Below are 22,242 nucleotides of genomic sequence, written 5' to 3'. Positions count from 1 at the left end.
CGTAGTATTTTCTCAGTACCTTTTGAAATACCAATGCACTGGATTTCACACAAATGCGTGTTTACCTTTGACTTCAGAAGTGATGCATCATGCTAGTATTATTTCTGTTGTTACTGTCAGTAATCCTTACAGTTCTGATAAGCTTTTTCTATTGGATTGTCAGAGATAATTCTCTATTACAGCACACTGAGCACAGTGAACTGATTGTACAAAAAAACACAATAAATTATAGGGTTATTAGGCTTTACAACATTGTCAGTACCAGTGATGCCAGAATACTTTATGAATTATACTTTTATTCCTTAATCTTGCATCAGTTTTAGCTTTTGAACAAATTATTTAAAAAGTAGCAGTTAAAGTTCTTTAGCATATTTTACCTTTATGTTATTAATATAATACTCAGTGATATTGATTGCAATGAATTCAAATGGTTTTATTTTGAGATATGCCTAAGTACATAAATTCCATAAAGAGGGATTAATTTTAAATATAATTAAATTTCTTTTGCAAAGTTTGGTTATAATATGGAAAGAAAAACACATTCCTTTCATCTTAATAATCAATCATCAAAATTAAACAGAAAAGTCTTTATAATTTTTGGAAATAAACTTTGAAACTTTTATGCTTATTAGAATACTAATTTTACTGCCAAGAGTGACCTTTTATCCTGTGGCTTTTGAATTTAGACCATAAGACCATAAGACAAAGGAGCAGAAGTAGGCCATTCGGCCCATCGAGTCTGCTCCACCATTTTATCATGAGCTGATCCATTCTCCCATTTAGTCCCACTCCCCCGCCTTCTCACTATAACCTTTGATGCCCTGGCTACTCAGATACCTATCAATCTCTGTCTTAAATACACCCAATGACTTGGCCTCCACTGCTGCCCATGGCAACAAATTCCATAGATTCACCACCCTCTGACTAAAAAATTTCTTCGCATTTCTGTTCTGAATGGGCGCCCTTCAATCCTTAAGTCATGCCCTCTCGTACTAGACTCCCCCATCATGGGAAACAACTTTGCCACATCCACTCTGTCCATGCCTTTCAACATTCGAAATGTTCCTATGAGGTCTCCCCTCATTCTTCTAAATTCCAAGGAATACAGTCCAAGAGCGGACAAACGTTCCTCATATGTTAACCCCCTCATTCCCGGAATCATTCTAGTGAATCTTCTCTGTACCCTCTCCAACGTCAGCACATCCTTTCTTAAATAAGGACACCAAAACTGCCCACAGTACTCCAAGTGAGGCCTCACCAGCGCCTTATAGAGCCTCAACATCACATCCCTGCTCCTATACTCTATTCCTCTAGAAATGAATGCCAACATTGCATTCGCCTTCTTCACTACTGACTCCACCTGGAGGTTAACTTTAAGGGTATCCTGTATGAGGACTCCCAAGTCCCGTTGCATCTTAGAACTTTGAATTCTTTCCCCATTTAAATAATAGTCTGCCCGTCTATTTCTTCTGCCAAAGTGCATAACCATACACTTTCCAACATTGTATTTCATTTGCCACTTCTTTGCTCATTCTTCCAATCTATCCAAGTCTCTCTGCAGACTCTCTGTTTCCTCAGCACTACCGGCCCCTCCACCTATCTTCATATCATCAGCAAACTTAGCCACAAAGCCATCTGTTCCATAATCCAAATCGTTGATGTACAATTTTTATATTTCTACCAAATATACATAAATATTGTATCATACATATGAGATAATCAATATTCTAAATGATTACAAGTTTAACGTACTAGCTGAGGACTTCTTGTACAAAATGATTCTACAAACATAAATCACTTTTTAAATTTCAAGGGATCTGATTGGATATTGTTCTTTTGGCATGTTGGGTGATCCAATTTCTGTAAGAATTAAAATGTTATTAAAATTGATGATTTACCCCATTGATCACAAAACCTACTATCATCATTTTGTGTCTGTGTTTTTGGTGCCAAAATGCATATAGGACCTTGGACAAGCATTATAGAATCAAATGATGTGCAGCACCATGTCTGAATGCCGTGGCACATACTCTCTGTGGGTCACTTATGATAAAGTTTCAGAGTTACTGTGGAGCCTACCTCTGACTTAAAGGTACTCCACTGAGACTTTGTCTCGGTACCCATCTCAACACTCCCTCTCAAGCTCGCAAACCTTGCCCTGCACTCCATCCTCTGATCTGAGCCAGTTTACTTGGGAACTTGATAATTCTAAAATTTATCCATGAGATTCGTCAGGATATTTATGTCCTACCACCTTTCTGCAATGCCTCCTCCAGCAGTCAGATCCCTGACTGCAATCCTCCGCTGCCCAATGGTCAATGCCCAATGTTGCCTAATTACTGACCCCCCCCCCCACTCAGAAGCCTGCAACCCTGCACCACCAGTTATTGACTCCAGTACTTCTGCTGCTGATACATCCCTGGCATGACCCCAAACCTGTAACGTGGAATCCTACGACACTTGCTTGACTAAACAATACGAGGGGTGAATGATAAGTTCGTGGCCTAAGCAGAAAGAGTCAATTTTAGAAAACCTAGCACATTTACTTTTTCAACATAGTCCCCTCCTACATTTACACACTTAGTCCAGCGGTCGTGGAGCATAAAGATCCCTTCTTTGTAGAAGTCGGCGTCTTGGACGTCTAGAGTGGTCCACAGCAGGAGTGATTGATAAGTTTGTGGCCTAAGGTAGAAGGACATGAGTTATACAGCTCTCGTTACATGCATGTGCAGTTCAACACTGAGTGATTATGCAGAAAGGTTGAAGATAATAACCCATCCTTCTACCTTAGGCCACGAACTTATCAATCACCCCTGATGAGTTATTAACTGATGAGCTATTAACCTCAAACTTTCTGCATAATCACTCAAAGAATTGAACTGCACATGCATGTAACGAGAGCTGTATAACTCACCTCCTTCTACCTTAGGCCACAAACTTAACAATCACCCCTCGTATAATCCTTATGGGTAGAGTTAAGAAACTGCAAGGGTAGGAATGCACTGATGGGAGTTATATAAAGGCCCCTGAACAATAGACAGGTCATGGTATACAAAATTCAGTGGGAGATAGAAAAAGTATGCAAAAAGGTCAATGTTACCTTGGTCATGGGAAATTGAATACGCAGGTAGATTGGGAAAATTAGGTTGGTGCTGGATCCCATGAGGGGGAATTAATAGAATGCATATGAGATGGCTTTTTAGAGCAGCTTGTGGTTGTGTGCATTAGGGGAAAGGCAATTTTGGATTAGGTATTATGTAGTGACCCAGATTTGATTAGGGAGCTTAAAGTAAAAGGATCCTAAGGAGGCTGTGATCATAATTCACCCTGCAGTTGGAGAGGAAGAAGATAAAGTCAAATGCATCAATATTACAGTGAGGTAAAGGGAATGACAGAGGCATTAGAGAGGAACTGGCCAAAGTTGTTTGGAAAAGGGACACTAGCAGGGACGACAGCAGAACAGGAATGAGTTTCTGGGGCAACTCGAAAGGTGCAGGAGAGTTATAAAGTTTAAGAGCTGTATAGCATATCTCCTTCTACCTTAGGTCATGAGCTTATCAACCACCCCTCAGATACTGGCCCACCAATCCTCCCGACCTTTAAGCCATTCACCCATTATTTTGACATATATATCAATTCCCACATGTATCAGAATTCCTTTGTGTCCTCTATATTAGTGAATTCTCATTAGAAAGACCACATCATGAATAGCTCATTCTTAATTCCTTAGTGACGTTCTATGAAGGAATTAAGCAGTGCACTAAATGTTGATCCAGTACATAATAACTATTAAGCAAGCCCTTTCAAATATCATCAAAATCTCAGGCCAATATACTTTCAGACAATGCTTGTCATTCTTATCAAACAATTCACAAGATAATTATTACAGTCCCTTCTTGATGAAAAATAATCACCCACCTTAAAATTCCTCAAAGGCACCAAATTTCTCAAAAGACCTCAAAAGATGGTTGAGGAAGTTTGGTATGGGCCCCCAAATCCTAAGAACTTTCTACAGGAGCACAGTTGAGAGCATCCTGGCTGGCTGCATCACTGCCTGGTATGGGAACTGTACTTCCCTCAATCGCAGGACTCTGCAGAGAGTGGTGCAGACAACCCACTTCCCACTACTCCTGGTTCCTTTCTGCGGTTTCAGATTTGTCCTCAGTGTCTTCCTGGCCTCCTCATTGATCAGGGTGATTGTTGTTTTCTGTGAAGTGACAGCCACACCTCCAGGCAATGCTGCCCAAGCTACACCTGACTTATCAGCAGAGGTTGCATTCACTGCTTACCTGCTCTTTAAGAAATGGCAGAATGATTTGAATTAGCATAGGTCAGTTTATTTGTGTGCAGAATACTCAATATTACTTGAGCTTGTGCTGCTGGGGAAAATATCAGAATTAGACATATGCACAATCCACATAGACTACCAGAGTGAGCACCAATAGGTGTTGGATCCTTTACTTCCTCGCTGAGAGACCATAGTCTATGCGAATCAGAAACAACATCTCCTCCTCGCTGATAATAAACACTAGTGCACCTCGAGGATGTATGCTTAGCCCACTGCTCTACTTTCTCTACACCCATGACTGTGTGGCTTGGCACGTCTCCAAAACTATCAATAAATTTGCTGACGACACAACTACTGTCAGCAGTATTTACTTGGTGATGAGGAGGCGTACAGGAGCAAGATAGATCAGCTGGTTGAGTGGTTTTGCACTCAGCTTCACACTGACCAAGGGGCTGATTGTGGACTTCAGAAAGGGTAGGACGAGGGAACATATACCTGTCTCCATCAAGGGATCAGAAGTCGAAAGGGTGAGCACTTTCAAGTTTCTGGGTGTCAACATCTCTGAAGATCTATCCTGGGTCCAACATATTGATAGAATTACAATGAAGGCACAACAGCAGCTATATGCCATTAGGAATTTGAGGAGAATTGCTATGTTAGCTTTACTGATGTACCGTGGAGAGCATTCTGACTACTGCATCACCGTCTGTTATGGAGGGGCCACTGCCCAGAGCCAGAAAAACCTGCAGAAAGTTGTGAACTCTTCCAGCTCCATTATGGGCAATAGCCTTCCCAGCATCCAGGACATCTGCAAAAGGTGATACCTCAAAAATGCAGCATCCATTATTGAGGACCCCCATCACCCAGACATGCACACTTCTCATTGCTACCATCAAGGAGGCGGTACAGAAGGTAGAAGGTAGAAAAGCATAGACTGCTTTCAAATTGGGGAGAAAATTCAAAACTTGGAGGTGCAAAGGGACTTGGGAGTGCTTGCACAAGTTTCCCTGAAGGTTAATTTGGAGGTTGATTTGGTGGTCAGGATGGCAAATGCAATGTTAGCATTCATTTTGAGAGGACTAGAACATAAGAGCAAGGATGTGATGCTGAGTCTTTATAAGACATTTTTTGAGACCGCACTTTGTGTATTGTGATCAGTTCTGCCCCTTATCTACGAAAAGATCTGCTGGTATTGGAGAGGGTGCAGAGGAGGTTCACGAGCATGATCCTGGGAATGAAAGGGTTAATATATGCGGAGTGTTTGACGGTTCTGGGTCTGTACTCCCTGGAGTTTAAAGAATGAGGGGTTTCTCATTGAAACCTTTCAAATATTGAAAGGTCGCAATAGAATGGATGTGGAGAGGATGTTTCCTATAGTGATTGAGTCTAGGACCAGAAGGCACATCCTTAGAATAGATGGACGTCCACTCAGAGTAGAGATGAGAAGGAATTTCTTTAGCCAGTGTGGTAATCTGTGGAATTCATTGTCATGTTTGACTGTGGAGGCCAAGTTGTCAAATATTTTAAAGCAGAGGTTGATAGCTTCTAGATTAGTCAGGACATCAAATGTTATGGTGTGAAAAAGCAGGAGAATGGGATTGAGAAGGATAATAAATCAGTTGTGATTGAATGGTGGAGTAGACTTGATGACACCATATACCCTAAATCTGCTCCTTTCCTTATGGTCTTATATTAAACTTGATTCTGATTCTGATCTGCATCTCCCCCATTTTAACACATTTTCACTTAGAGAACACAGAACATAGGATGGTATAGCATAATACAGGCCCTTCTGCCCACAATATTTTGCCAACTCTTTAATGTATACAAAATCAATCTAAAACTTTCCTCCCACATTGCTTTCCATTTTTGTTTCACTTGTGTGCCTTAAACGTCCCTAATGTATCTGTCTCTACCCTACTGCTGGAAGCATGTTCCATGCACCTACCACCCTCTGTGTAAAAAAAGTTACCTCCAGCATCCCTATACTTTCCTCCAATTATCGTAAAATTATGCATCCTTGAATTAGCCATGATTTCGAAGAAATTTTTTTAGTCAGAGGGTGGTGAATCTATGGAATTTGTTGCCACGGGCAGCAGTGGAGGCCAAGTCATTGGGTGTATTTAAGACCATAAGACAAAGGAGCAGAAGTAGGCCGAGATTAAGGCAGAGATTGATAGGTATCTGAGCAGCCAGGGCATCAAACGTTATGGTGAGAAGATGGGGGAGTGGGACTAAATAGGAGAATGGATCAGCTCATGATAAAATGGCAGAGCAGACTCGATGGGCCGAATGGCCTACTTCCGCTCCTTTGTCTTATGGTCTTATGTTTCGAGAAAAAAGTATACATGATTACATCTTGTGGTTTATGCTCATGAATAGAATAGAACTGTAGGGGAGGAAACGGTGGTAGAAATTCACCATACCCACGAATTCCTGCAAGCCTTTGATTGTATTGGGTCGGGGGAAGTGGCGGCCCGCGTCTACCTTGGCGGGCAGCAGGGTTGCCCCGTCTTTAGTAATCCTGTGGCCCAGGAAGTCGATGGTGTCGAGTCCGAACTGGCATTTGGCTGGGTTGATTGTAAGGCCGAATTCGCTCAGGCGGGAGTAGAGCTGGCGGAGGTGGGACAGATGCTCCTGCCGACTACTGCTGGCTATGAGGATGTCGTCCAAATAGATGAATGCAAAGTCCAGGTCGCGTCCCACCGCGTCCATTAGCCGCTGGAAAGTCTGTGCGGCAGACCAAACGGCATTCGGAGGAATTCGAAAAGTCCGAACGGGGTGATGAGTGCTGTTTTGGGGATGTCGTCCGGATGTACAGGGATTTGATGGTATCCCCGGACAAGGTCTACCTTGGAAAAGATCCTTGCGCCGTGTAGGTTTGCTGCGAAGTCTTGAATGTGCGGCACAGGGTAGCGGTCTGGCGTTGTAGCCTCGTTCAGTCTGCGGTAGTCACCGCATGGTCTCCAGCCCCCCCGTTGCCTTGGGCACCATGTGAAGGGGGGAGGCCCATGGGCTGTCGGACCGTCGTATGATCCGTAATTCCTCCTTCGCCAGTCGGAGCTTGTCCGGGGGAAGCCTTCGAGCACGGGCGTGGAGGGGTGGTCCCTGGGTCGGGATGTGGTGCTGTACTCCGTGTCTGGGCATGGCTGCCGTGAACTGCGGTGTCAGTACTGATGAGAAATCTGCCAGGACCCTGGTGAATTCGTCGTCGGACAGCGTGATGGAGTCCAGGTGTGGGGCTGGCAACTGTGCTAAACCCAGGGAGAACGTTTGAAAAGTCTTGGCGTGGACTAATCGCTTCCCTTGCAAGTCGACCAGCAGGCTGTGGGCTCGTAGAAAATCCACCCCCAGGAGTGGTTGGGCCACGGCGGCCAGTGTGAAGTCCCACGTGAACCGGCTGGAGCTGAACTATAGCCGCACCGTGCGGGTGCCGTAGGTTCGTATTGTGCTGCCATTAGCGGCCCTCAGGGTGGGTCCCGGTTCTCTGTTGCGGGTGTCGTAACTCGTTGGAGGTAAGACGCTGATCTCCGCTCCGGTGTCGACCAAAAAGCGACGTCCCGACTGCTTGTCCCAGACGTACAGGAGGCTGTCCTGATGGCCAGCCGCCGTAGCCATCAGCGGCGGCTGGCCCTGGCGTTTCCCGGGAATTTGCAGGGTGGTCTGCAGCGGCGGGCCTCCGTGCCCCACCGCTGGTGGTAGAAACACCATTGTTCGTTGGGCTTCTCACTCCCGTCGCCGGGTTTTGTAGGCTCTGCTGCCGGGCCTGGTCTGGTCTGTCGTTGGGCACGCGGCTTGGTGATCTGTGCGACGGATGCCCCTCTCTCTTTCCTGGCATTCCACAGCACATCTGCCCGGGCCGCCACCTCCCGGGGTTTGCTGAAATCTGCGTCGGACAGCAGCAGGCATATGTCCTCGGGCAGTTGCTCTAGGAACGCCTGCTCAAACATGAGGCAGGGTTTGTGTCCTTCAGCCAGGGTCAGCATTTCGTTCATTAATGCTGACGGCGGCCTGTCTCCCAACCCATCCAGGTGCATTAAGCGGCGTACTCGTTCGCGCCGTGAGTCCGAAAGTCCTTATGAGCAGGGTTTTGAATGCTGTGTATTTGCCGTCCAGGGGGCGACTGTATAAACTCCTCAACTTGTGCAGCAGTCTCCTGGTCGAGGGAGCTCAGCACGTAGTAGTAGCGAGTGGACTCCGAGGTTATCTGCCGAATGTGGAATTGTGCTTCTGCTTGTTCGAACTATAAATGGCGTCGCAGCGTCCAGAAGCTTGGCAGTTTTAACGAAACTGCGTGAACAGATGCAGCGTCGGTCATCTCTGGTCCAAATATCGTTTGGGCCGTCGGGGTCACCAATTCGCTAGAATAACCACACGGAGTCGGTGAGTTAGAGTTGCGATGAAAGAGATTTATTCAAACTTCGCGGCCCGCTTTAAAGCCTTCCCGTTCCCGCCCTCCCTGGGCGGGACTACTGTGGGGAATGCATATTCCCAGACCCTTTCTGCGCGCGGGATTTTCCCCCTGCTGGTGAAGATGTCCTGGCGCCCTTTTTGCTGCCGGCCCTCTGCCTGCGCGCGCTGTTTCGTGAGCCGGTTCGTGGGTGCCAGAAAGTGGGTCGCCACAGAACTTTATTTTCATTGATCAAGACAAAGAGATTGTGGTGCTATGACTTAATTTAAAAATCCCATATTGACATGCAACAAGTGACTTTAATAGTCCATATCACTCAAAGGCCATTGGCAAGCTGGGGAGTTGCATTATTCAGCTGTACAATACCCCTCAGGGAGAAGCTATTTTTCAGTCTTACTGTCTTAGCTAAGATCTTTCTGCGTCTCCTACCTGATGACAGGAGATTGAAGAGACAGTATCCAGGATGGGATGGATCTTTTAATGATGTTACAAGCGTGCCAAAGTCATCAAGAGTGGTACATTGTCTCTAAGTCCAGTGTTTGAGTTCTAATAATGTGCTGAGCCATTCTAATCACCCGTTGGAGTGCTTTGTGATCTGTCTTGCTGCAGCTAGAGTACCACACTGTCACTTCGTATGTCAGTATGCTCTTTACTGCACATCAATAAAAATTGGCCAGCAATTTTCGGGGCAGTTTAGCTCTCCTTAAGCACCTCAGGTAGTATAGTCACTGTTGTTCCTTTTCTACTCTCGAGGTTGTGCTGACTGACAAAGACAACTCCTCAGTGATGTTCATCCCCAAAAACTTGAAACAGGAGACCCTTTCTACTACGTCACTATTTCTGAATAGTGGGGCTTCTTCATGGATCTTTGGCAGTTTAACAGGCTAAATCATCTGAATTTTCACTTCTTACTTAATTTTCTTTACATAGAACATTGAACATAGAAAACCTACAGCACAATACAGGCCCTTCAGCCCACGGTGCTGTGCTTACCTAGGGTTACCCATAGCCCTCTATTTTTCTAAGGTCCTTGTACCTATCCAAGAGTCTCTTAAATGATCCTATTGTATCTGCCTCCACCACCGTCGCCAGCAGCCTGTTCCACGCACTCACCACCCTCCGCGTAAAAAACATACCCCTGACATCTCCTCTGTACCTACTCCAAGCACCTTAAAACTGAGCCCTCTCCTGTTGGCTATTTCAGCCCTGGGGAAAAAAGCTTCTGACTATCCACACGATCGATGCCTCTCATCATCTTATACACCTCTATCCTGTCACCTCTCATCCTCCGTCGCTTCAAGGAGAAAATGCGAAGTTCAGTTAATCTATTCCCATAGGGCATGCTCCCCAATTCAGGCAACATCCTTGTAAATCTTCTTTGCACCCTTTTTATAGTTTCCACGTCCTTCCTGTAGTGAGGTGATCAGAACTGAGCACAGTACTCCAAGTGGGGTCTGACCAGGGTCCTATATAGCTGTAACATTACCTCTCGGCTCTTAAACTCAATCCCACAGTTGATGAAGGCCAATACACTGTATGCCTTCTTAACCACAGAGTCAACCTATGCAGCAGCTTTGAGTGTCCTATGGACTCGGACCCCAAGATCGCTCTGATCCTCAACACTGCCAAGTCTTACCATTAATTCTATTCTCTGCCATCATATTTGACCTACCAAAATGAACCACCTCACACTTAACTGTGTTGAACTCTATCTATCACTTCTCAGCCCAGTTTTGCATCCTATCGATGCCCTACTGTAACCTCTGACAGCCCTCCACATTATCCACAACACCCCCAACTTTTGTGTCATCAGCAAATTTACTAACCCATCCTTTCACTTCCTCATCCAGGTCATTTATAAAAATCACGAAGAGAATGGGTCTTATACTTTTACACGGCAAATAAAAATACAATTAGAATTGTATTCTCTAATTATGCTATAATTAATGTTAAATGCTTGAACAATACAGTATAGATGTACCTGGCATCCCACTCTTTTGCTGAAAGATAAATTTGCCAACTCATATCAAAATATGACATTAACTATTTTATGTTTGCTTCATTCAATAAAATATCACATGCTACTTAAACCTAAGAACAGTAATTCTGCACCATTTCTTCATCTATCGATATATTTAAAAAAAATAAATTGCATCTGAATTGTTAAGGAAGTCCCACAAAGAGTCTAATGAATAACACGGAGGTCTTAGTGATTAATTAACTGAGTAGAATGAATTTTAAAGCCTCAGTTTTATCTCCCTTTGAATCAGTGTAAAGTGTTAGCTACCAGCTTGTGAGGAATTTTTTTTGCATTATCAGCTCCTGTCACTTACACCACAAACATGGTATCAAGGAGACTAAATGATCTCTTTTGATTTTTTCCTGTGTTGCAAGTTTGTATTACTCGTTGCTCTCCCTTTCTTAATTCATCTCATCCTAACAGGAAAACAGCAAGTTGGTGTCGACAAAGTTTTAAAAGAAGCACCGAGCCTAAAAGGCAAGAACTGGTTTTATGTTGTTCACTAGAATTTTGTTGGCATTACCTTCAAGGAATTCTATCACCTGAGCTTCTATCCCAAATCAATGTGGTAAATAGTAATGCATTCATAAAATATTGTGACCTACCATTGACCAAAAGGTGTGATCAATAGAAAAATTGTATTCCTTGAAGGGAAGTATTTTTGCAGTGATTTGAACATGGATTATGTGACTTTAAAATGTTTGCATTATGAGTTTCATCAGTTGTGACATCAAGCATATTACTCCTCAATCTATGTCTGATTTTACTAGATGTTCTCCACACTGGTTATTTTGACAGGGTGGAATGTATTAAAATACTTCAATATTCCATGAAAACGGGTTGATTGGAAAGGAATCAGATTGTACCACATAGAAATTCAGTGAGGTTAAGATAATGAATATCCAAAATGAATGATAACATCCTGGCATACTACGTTTAGCACAACTGACCGGGGCTGATTAGGCTGTTCCCATTCACTGATCGGAGAGATAAGAGAGCTTTACTTTGTTCCTAACACGTATTGAAATGTTTAGACACTAACACATAGGTTTTTGGTTTTGTGGATGTTCACTGCACGTTTTCCAAATGAATTGCATCTCCGTCTTTACTTGTCTGCTTCTGCCTTTGTAGCACTTTTGCTTGCTTGGAAAAATGCAGTATATACAGGCTTCACACAGAGAATCAGGGAATCAGTTGTTATTTTTACATCCCCCTAAAGGTAGCAATGGCCTCAATCCTTCAATAAATTCCTCTGTGCATATTCTGTGAACACTGAGGACTCAAAGCATATGGGAGTGGATTTTCATTTTGACTGCCTGGTGTAAGCATTAAGTCACTGATCACAGAACCTTTCAGCTGATTTTTAGCTGGGTAGGACTGGGGGAAGGATGAGGAGTGTAAAGGCTTTATACCATGTTGATCCACTGTCTAGGTTTGTCTTCCCACTGAGATTTGAACTCGGAGCAGTGACGATATAAATCTAATCTATAATGCCATTACTTCTCATTACAATAAATTGTAGAGTCTGTTTTCTCATTCTGGGCTTCATACTTCCTTCATCAAATTATCCAAATCACAGAGAGAATATCACAAAACTTATTTAGCAAACATGCATTCCAAAGCAACCGTGGCTAAATCAATTGAAATTCCATAGTTTTATTTGTACCCATAAAAATTCCTGAGCAAATCAATTCATGTACTTGGAGAGAGATACTCCATGGAATTTCCAGAATTAATATTTGTGTCACGTTTTCACACATTCGCACAAATTAACACTGTTTGCATAAATGGATCTACATTGGTATAATCAAAGCAACATGAATTTCAGATTTGAATAAAATCAATGCTAGTTTTCTGCCAGTCTCATTGATGAATGTTATTTTCTATTTTTAAAAACATTTCTAACTGGTTTACTACACATCTTAAATATAATCTTTATAAAATGTTTTCAAAATAACATTTTGTGCTATTGGGAAAAATTAAAAGATTTTTGATTTTATTTATAAATAAATAGCACCTCATCAAAATCTATGGTTTCACTCATTAAGTGAATATTCATATGTACAATTAAAAAAATGCCTGATGCTTTTTAATTTCTTTCACTGCATCTGGTAAACTAGTTCAAAGAGATTTCCCTGGCACTGTTATGAAATATATATATATATAATATTTCTGGGTAAACCTTAACAACTTATTTCTGTAAAGGAGAGTTCACACAATACATGATTTTGTTTATGTTTGATTTCTCCTTTTAATCTCTGAACCATGTTCTTTATTTCTTACTGCTCTTTCCTTATATGCATTCAGGAGGTTTTAAAGATTTAAGCTCAGATCCTATGAAAGTCATAGATGAGGCTGTGGAGGATACCTCAACTTGGATCTATGGCTTTATATCTTTACTGTCTGATATATTATCAACAAAAGAATACCCTGATGACGATATGGATGAAGGTATTCAGAATCTGTAGCAGTTGCACATTGTACATTAAAAAATGTTTAGGATGATTAAATTATATAAACACAGAGTAATTACAGTTAATATTTGTGGCATCATTTAAACTTGAGTATTAATTTTAATTTCTAAGCTTGCCCATTCAACTATTTGGTTCTTCATGAATTTGGAAACTTTGTGCATTGAAAAAATACGTGGTACATTTCTGTTTTACTGCCAGGTATAGTGACGGTTATCATCTCTTAACTCCATCAGTTCAGAGAGTAGAAAACAAAATATTAAAACTATTAATTGTATTTTATTAAATAGGCAAACAATCTATTTTGTGCTTCTACCTTTTTATGAGTATTACAAATTGTTTGGAGCAATGGGTTAGGAACTTCCATTTTATCCCAAGAATGTCTGATAAGATGAAAATCTCCTATTGTTACGTTCAGTACGAAGTTTGTTTGATCTGCTACAAACCACTTCCCTCCTGATAACGTTACAACAGGGTGAAAATGTCATTTCACACCAAACAACCACACTGATTTAAGATGTTCAGAAGATAACTTGCAATACTTTATTGACCCAGAAGGTATCTAAAATCCTAGCATATTTGTTGTATCAGATTTGAGTGAGCTTGATCAAACACCTCATTCAGGCAACATTAAACCTGGAAACAATTGGATAATATATAAAAGAAAACAATTCACATTTCTAGTGTTGTAACAAATCTATCCTTCTAGCACGAAGCATCTCCTACTGAGCGTGTCCTATATACAGTATATATACATATTCAGATATATATTTATAAAGGATTTCCATTCATTAACTTGCATCAGCAAGAAGTCTGAGATATAATTTATATTGTCAACGAGTAAGAATCTAAGGTGGTAATCTATATTTTATAAGATTGCCCCCATCAATTTTTAATTAGCTCTGCCTAACACTTGCCTGTAAATAAAGATTAAAAGCTTTTTTTTTAACTGAAAATAACCAGAGGATAAAACAAATATGATACATCTAATATTTTTTTAAATCTAAGTGAAAAAAGGTACATAGTTTTGTCAAAAATGTGTAAAAAGAAAACAATCCAATGCTTTATTTCCTGAAACTGCCTGAAACAGATCTGGCTGCCCTATTAACAGGTTTGAATACTGGGATAGCAATGAGCCATAATCCCATTTTGTTTTAACTCCCGTCTTAACATGATCCCAAAATCATTTTTGTCACCACACTATTCCTTCACATCGGGAAGGATAAAAAATGCCATCCGAGACATGCTGTGAATGGATGATCATGTTTGGATTGATTTTTTGGTTAAAATGTCTTTGTGCCATGTTGATGTTCTTGATTATAGTTATCATTCTTCCTTTTGAATGTCTAATTTTCTTTCCAAATAGCCAGTTTCTAGTCAGTGTGTTGTGGAAAGAGAAATCAAATGCTTTTTGACTATGTTGATGCCTTGTGAGTTTGCGTGCCAATTCAGTGTATATGATTAATATACAGTAGCATGGATTTTGAACTTTGATCTATAACTCCTCATAAAAGTAAGTGCTAGTAAAGATATGCTAAAGATGCTCTGACTAAAATTAAATCTTTGAATGTGATTGTGAAAGTCAAAGAAGAAATTTATCAGAATCAGAATGAGGTATAATATCACTGGCATATGTGATGAAATTTGTTGTATTTGCAGCAGCAGTACAATGTAATACACAACACTTGAGATACAAAAGTAGTTAAATTAGTAGTTCACAAATAAAAATAAAGGAAGTAGTGAGGTAGTGTTCATGAGTTTAATGTCCATTCAGACATCAGATGGCAGAGGGGAAGAAGCTGTGCCTGAATCAATGACTGTGTGCCTTCGGGCTCCTGTACCTCCTCCCTGATGGTAGCAATGAGAAGAGGGCATGTCCTGGGTGATAGGGGTTCTTAATGATGGATGCCACCTTTTTGAGGCATTGCTCCTTGATGATGTTCTGGATACTATGGAGGCTGGTGCCCATGATGGAGCTGACGAGCTTACAACTCTCTGCAGCTTACTTTGATTCTGTGCAGTAGACTCTCCCACCCCCACCAAACTAAGTGGTTTGTTTAATGCTGTAAATTGCTTTTCAATTCATATGCTCCACTTAGTGGCTCTCAGATCTGTTGCTGGGGACATCTTATTGTTATCGCTATTCTCCTTCAAAGATTCAAAGTAAATTTTATTATCAAAGTATGTATGCTCTCTACATCCCTGAGATTTGTCTTCTCACAGACAGCCAAGAAAGAAAACAACACCATGATTGGGTTGATTATTGTTAACCCGAATCTAATTCAGTCTTGGTACATTCGCAGTTTTCAACATAATTCAGTGAATATCAGTCAGAAAATGTACTCCTAACTTGTGCCCCTTCCCATACTTCCAAAGCACCTTACAGAAGTGTAAACAAAATGAAGTTGATTTAAGGCAGCGGTTCCCATTTTGGGCTCTGCAGACCCCTCAGTTGATGGGAAGGCTCCATGGCATAAAGTTGTTGGGAACCCCTGATTTAAAGCTATTTTACAAGAAAAAACTTGGGGTGCAGTAGCTTTAGATTGATCAAAGTTTAGATTAGCTAAACCACAGTCCCCATATGCAGGAATAAAAATGTTGGGATGAGAAAGTGGACAGAATTTGAATAAATGAGTCTATAGCCAAACAAACCTCCAAGAAGACCACGGACTTGTCATAGGGTTTGGAGCCTTTCATACCTCAATGACCCAGAGAGCTATGCTGGCCTTGTGCTTTGGCTCTTGGTAGGCTCACTCATGCCAAGCAAGTCAAAGGGTAGAGGCCAGACTTAGGGGATTCCACTCGTTCTCCATATTCATGGGTTCAGCTCAGGGCCAACAACCCTGACTGGTGAAAAAAACAATTGCTACAGAAACAGCAATGAAGACTCCTTCTTTACAGACAGAGATGGAGCACTTTCATTGTGGTTCTAAACTCCACCGGCATAATGGGCAGTAAGTGAGTAAGTACTGTATAGAAAAACAAAAAATAGGATTGAGAAAGGTCAGGGAGGATGATAAAGAAATTAAGAAAAAACAAAGATAAGCGGATGAATGTTCTAGAACAGGGGTTCCCAGCACTTTTTATGCCATGGACCCCTACCATTAACCAAGGGGTCTGTGAACCTCAGGTTGGGAACCCCTGTACTTGAGCAACTGAGGGAAAAGGCATGTCTTATGGAAATTAGAAGGACATTGGAATACCTAAGTCTGGAGAAAAGTAGGAAAAGCATGAATGAGGATGTCAGTGCAGGTGAGGGAAACTGGAGGTGGAAGCAGGTTATAGACAGAATCTCAACTCTCCATTCACTCTAAGGTCATTAACACCTGTTATAAGCTTAGTCCTTTTCCCAGGGCTAAAATGGTTGCCACAAGAGGACATGGGTTTAAGGTGCTGGGGAGCAGGTACAGAGGAGATGTCAGGGGTAAGTTTTTTACGCAGAGAGAGGTGAGTGCGTGGAATGGGCTGCCGGCAACAGTGGTGGAAGTGGATATAATAGAGTCTTTTAAGAGACTTTTGGATAGGTACATGGAGCTTAGAAAAATAGAGGGCTATGGGTAAGCCTAGTAATTTCTAAGGTAGGGACGTGTTCAGCACAACTTTGAGGGCTGAAGGGCCTGTATTGTGCTGTAGATTTTCTATGTTTCTATGTGAGATCAATTAAGTCAGCAGAACTGCTAATGACCTAAAAATTGAGTTGGTTAATGCTTCTTGTCAGTGATGTGTGACTGTTCTTCACTTATTTAATGGTGGAAGGAAACCGCAACCATTTCAGGGTCGAAACGGCACCACGGCAGAATTTTGACTCAGCTCTAGCAGTAACAAATCACCTTTGCATTGACCAAGTGATTACTCTATTAATCATGCAGAGAACAATGTTATTCTCGGCACAATATGGATGCAAGGCTGGGAAATTAGGTCTTCTTGTTACTTGAGAATTCCAGAGCAACCATGTTTTCTGCTTTCCTAGACCAAGATCTAACCAGGTTATCTGCTCTCCTGAATCCCCATCCCAATCCCCATTATGCTGATTCCTACACTTTCCACACTTATCAACAAACCTTCAACACTGATCTTGCAACTCTTTATCTTGCAACCTCTCCCCGATGACAACCTGCAACCCTGTCCATTCCTCTAGTAATCACCTTTGAACTTGCATTGCCAAGCTTTAGACCCACTCTCAAAGACTCCAGGCCCTATGCTATTGAGTTCCAATATGTTTCCTGCCCTCTTTGCTCCCATTGAATCTTTCAGCCATGTCCTGGGATCAGTTTTCCTGTATTCTGATTTTCCAGTCTCAAGATCAGGGGTTCCCAGCCTGGTTTCCACAGACCCCTTGGCTAATGGTGCACATCTATGGCATGGAAAGTTTGGGAACACCTGCTCTAGATACAGGAAGGTGCATTTTCACATTCTTATCTTCAGTCTCCACAGTACCTGGTGATTCAGGCCTTGGGACCCATACAGCTTGGCACCAGTGTCGTCGCAGAGCAATGTGTGGTTAAGTGCCTTGCTCAAGGACACAACACGTTCCCTAGGCTGGGGCTCAAACTCACGACCTTCAGGCCGCTAATCCAATGCCTTAACCACTTGGCCACGTGCCCACACGTAGGCTTATGGTAGGCTTATGACTGGCATTATTATTGGTATGTTCCCTAATGGCATTTTTAATAATACTGAAGAATCCCCAAGTCAATAAAATATTTACTAATTTATCCTTTTGAATAGAGAAAACAGTGTATACAAAATAGATGCCTGGTAACCTCTTGTAGTCTTCTCCACCATTCAATACGATCAGGTTTGGTGGTCCAACTCAACTCTTCCCTACTTTGTGGCCTAAATCCTTAATTATCGTTAGACCAGGTCACTCAATTTACTTGTTAGGTTTAATCTTATGTCTCTAGCTGAGGGGTATTCCATCAACTAGGTTCAGTAATGATCAAGGGTTTAGATCAGGGGTTCCCTCCCTCTGGTCCGTAGACCTCTTGCTTAATGGTATTGGTCCATGGTGTAAAAAAGTTTGGGGACTCCTGTTCTAGATAATGTATCTCTATAAAAGCAGTGATCCAACCAGTAAGCATTGAATGAATATATATTCCATATCAGTTAAAATGTTACTGAATAGTAAAAGATATATGATAGGTACTATGAAAAGGAATGGCTTATGTGTGGTTAAAATGTGCCTTAACACACAAAGTGAGCAGTGACACGTCAACAACTTACTACACCTTGTGCTTGAGTTTTAGTAGGTGTCAGAGATAGAAATACCACCCCCCCCACCTCCTTCTATTCTCCACTCTGACCTTTTTACCTCTTTTCACCTGCCTATTACTTCTTCCTGGGTCCCCTCCTCCTTCCATTTCTCCTATGGTCATTTGACCTTTCCCACCCACCTGGCTTCACCTATCACCTTCCAACTAGCCTCCCCCCCCCCGCCCCGCCACCTTTTAATTCTGGCATCTTCCCCCTTCCTACTCAGTCCTGAAGAATGGTCTTGGCCTGAAACATCGACTGTCTATTCGTTTCCATGGATGCTGCCTGACAGGCTGAGCTCCTCCAGCATTTTATGTGCGTTGCATCAGAAACAAAATCTCCATTTTTCCCTTGGCTTCACTGTTGGTGCCTCGGATCACTGCAGATTATTGTTATTGAGCAACTTAATGGGTTTGGTTGCAGAAAATGACTGTAATATGCAGTGGAGCAGAATTCATAGGACATTATTGAATATATCAAAGTAGTACCAAGAGACTGTGTGAATCACTGTGCAAGAAGGCAGAGTCTAAACTGCAACAGTGGGCTTTAAGCTGATTGAAGTATTCAGTGTTCCTCTCCTGCAGGAAGAATATTCCCGTGGCTACAACAGCAATAAAAGTAAATGGGATTTTTGCCAAATCTAAAAGTGCCTGAAAATGTGATTATTCCTAAATGAGACTGGCACAATTGGCTAATCAGGTTGGAATCATTAAAATGTAGTTAGACAGAGACCATAAAGCTAAATTATTCTTTAGCTTCTGTTAAGCAATAGATTTTTATTTCGGACCAGTGTCTGTGGCTTGTGAGGTGCAGCAAGAAGGCTCCAATCAATGCTGCTGACTCTACTAATTTAAACTGTAGGGGAAGAAAGCTTAAAGCATACGGGTATGGAAAACAATATAAGAATATACGGAATCTGTATAAGAATTCAACCATTCTGATATGATTACAACACTCACAAGTTAAACACCCTTCAGGGATCAGGAATGTTATTAATTCAGTTCATTACAGATTAGGAGACTCTTCTGAAGATATCTTGCATTCTATTTTTATATGTTTTCTATGCCACATATAGCTTTCTCCATAAAATGTAATGGAGTGTTATCCCTGTGTCTGAAAACTAACTCACATCAGATTTTCAGTATATAATTCTGAAAAATCCATAAAATATAGTTAGAAAGGAGGCTTTCCTGTTGATCTTTGATTTGGATTTACTTCATCTTGTTAATCCAAAGCTCCATTAAATATTTGTTTCCAGAGCCCTCTCACTTAACCGCCTTAAGTATAAACAGTCATTTTGGAATTTGCTCATTGATCTCATTTTGGTGTGAGGACTGTTCATTGCTAGTACACCAGCTTTCATATCTTTTTCAGCCTGTTTATTCACATTGCACTCTCTGTAATTTCCTTCAAAAGTTAACCCATGATTACCTTTAACTCATACACAATTATATTACTCTCTATCCATCTGCTGCCACATATCAACAAATGTCATGATATATTCCAATGATAATAAACTTGATTCTGATTTCGATTTTAGTTCTGACTAAGCTATTAGCTTTCAATGTGTTTGAGCACAGGCAATTGCATTAGTTTTTGTTATACTTGAGAATTAAAGAAAAATTATGAACTTATTTCTTTATTGACATACAGCGTGGAATGGGCCTTTCTAGCCCTTCTGGCACTTTGAGCTACACTGCCCAGTAACCCCCAATTTAGACCATAAGGCGTAGGAGCAGAATGAGGCCATTCAGCCCATCGAGTTTGCTCTGCTATTTAATCATGGCTGATCCTTTTCCTCCCCTCCTTAGCCCCACCTCCCGGCCTTCCCTCTGTAACCTTCGATGCCGTGTCCAATTAAGAACCTACCAATTTCTGCCCAATGACCTGGCCTCCACAGTTGACGCCCTCTGGCTAAAGAAGTTTCTCTGTATTTAAATGGACATCCCTGTATTCTGAGGCTCTGCCCTCTTGTCCTAGACTCCTCCACCATGGAAAACATCCCCATTCACACCTACTCTGTCTAGGCTTTTCAACATTCGAAAGGTTTTAATGAGATCTCCCCTCATCTTTCTAAATTCCAGCAAGTATAGACCCAGAGCCATCAAATATTCCTCCTCTAATAACCTTTTGTTCCCGGAATCATCCTCATGAATCTCCTCTGAACCCTCTCCAATGCCAGCACATCTTTTCTTAGAGAGGAGCCCAAAACTGCTCACAATTCTCAAGGTGATGTGGTTTAATCATAACCTTATTACAGAACAATTTATAACGACCAATTAAGCTTCCAACTGATATGTCTTTGGACTATGTGAGGAAACCAGAACACCCAGAGGAAACCCATATTCTTTTTGCAATGAAGTTTAAAAGGTTCTAAACCAAATTTATGAAATTCTCAAGGAAGTTCAAGAACCATCTGGATCATTTATACATTTTACTTCACACTGCTCAGGAATACTTTACCTTTGTTGGGAAGGCTAGGAGTTGTGAAATTCCATAAAACTATAAGACATTGGAATAGAATTAGGCCATTCAGCCCATCACACTGAAGGTGACTTTACTGTTGCATTTTCAGTGCACTGTGGAAAGAGATAGGGATCATACTCACAAACTGTACTGCTGCCATGCCCAAAATAGATTGATTACATTCTTATCAATTGTAACAACAGGAAGTGATAAATAGTTATTTCATTTGTAGATTGGAACTCGAAAATATTTGTAAAAATACTGCTTTAAAACAATGGTCCATTAATTTTCTACTGATGATACACATTTTTTTAAACTTGGAATTTGAAATTTGTATTACTTTTTCAAATTTGAGAATATGTAATATTCTGAAAAATAGTTAACTTTCTCTTTAATATGAATCCAAAGTGAGCATGAAGAGATAGATTTTTTTCATTAATGATTTTATTCCATTCTTTTCTGAGGAGGAAGTGTTGAGATGCTTAACTGCTTATGTGTTGCATGCACATTCTGTGGATATAGCAGAAAATAGAGAACTCAGTAATATGTTGGAATTTTAATCTTAATTATCCCAAGTCATTGTTATTTTTAGCATGTTATTCTGTTGGATGATTATAGATTTGTGTAATATTTTGACACCCTAATCTTGTGTTTATCCGCACAACATAATTACTCCAGCTCATCTTGTCTTTATTCTGGTTTAGGTGAAATTGAATCTCAGACAAAAAAGAAAGGTGGGTGATTTACAGCATTACATGTGCACACTGAAAACAGAGACAATTTGAAATGTTGTTAGTGGTGCCATTTTCAAGTTTCAAGTCAGCTGAACACTGCATGAGTGACATGGGGTCTTTTCATGGGGCAATTCAATCTTAACTAGATTGTACTTGTAATAATTAACTGACAGACCCTTAATGCTTTGTTAACCATAACGCACAATGCCTTCACAGGCCAGAGGAAATGCAGAATTCCTGAAAGCATTGCTTTGTAAAACACGAGCGGTCCAGATTCTTAGTGCACTGCTCATTAGATTTTTCAAGCTGTAATTAATTATATTAAAAATGGTGCTGAGGAAGTCTCTAATACTTGCTATATTTCAAAAGAGACAGGATGAAATAATTATATCGGAGGAACATGATGATTTTGCCAAAATATAAAATTAATGTAAAGTAGAGGTACTTCAGTATAAGAAAGATATGATTTATTCAAAAATATATTATCCACAGACTGTACGGAAACTGAAAGAAAATAAATAACTGCATCATTTTCATAGGAGATTTCTAACCCTCCTTGATCCTGCCTCTGATATCTGCTGGGTGTGACTTTGTATCAG

At 41.1% G+C, this 22,242-nt stretch overlaps 1 protein-coding gene across 12 annotated transcripts in view; it reads left to right on the top strand.

The window, feature by feature from the left end:
- trdn (triadin) overlaps positions 1–22,242 on the top strand; it is a 147,831-nt gene that overhangs the window by 91,322 nt on the left and 34,267 nt on the right. For 7 of the 12 annotated variants that reach the window (XM_063034112.1, XM_063034138.1, XM_063034088.1 and 4 more), the window contains 3 exons: positions 11,143–11,196; positions 13,027–13,170; positions 21,614–21,643. In XM_063034112.1, the coding sequence (XP_062890182.1) occupies positions 11,143–11,196; positions 13,027–13,170; positions 21,614–21,643 (228 nt within the window). The remainder of the gene's footprint in view (positions 1–11,142; positions 11,197–13,026; positions 13,171–21,613; positions 21,644–22,242) is intronic. The other 5 variants (XM_063034174.1, XM_063034168.1, XM_063034154.1 and 2 more) reach the window with 2 other exon arrangements.

Source organism: Mobula hypostoma, chromosome 2 (genome assembly GCF_963921235.1).
Source record: "Mobula hypostoma chromosome 2, sMobHyp1.1, whole genome shotgun sequence".
NCBI classification, from domain to species: Eukaryota; Metazoa; Chordata; class Chondrichthyes; order Myliobatiformes; family Myliobatidae; genus Mobula; species Mobula hypostoma.
The sequence above is the reverse complement of the archived record's forward strand: the minus strand, read 5'-3'. Positions and strand labels throughout refer to the sequence as shown.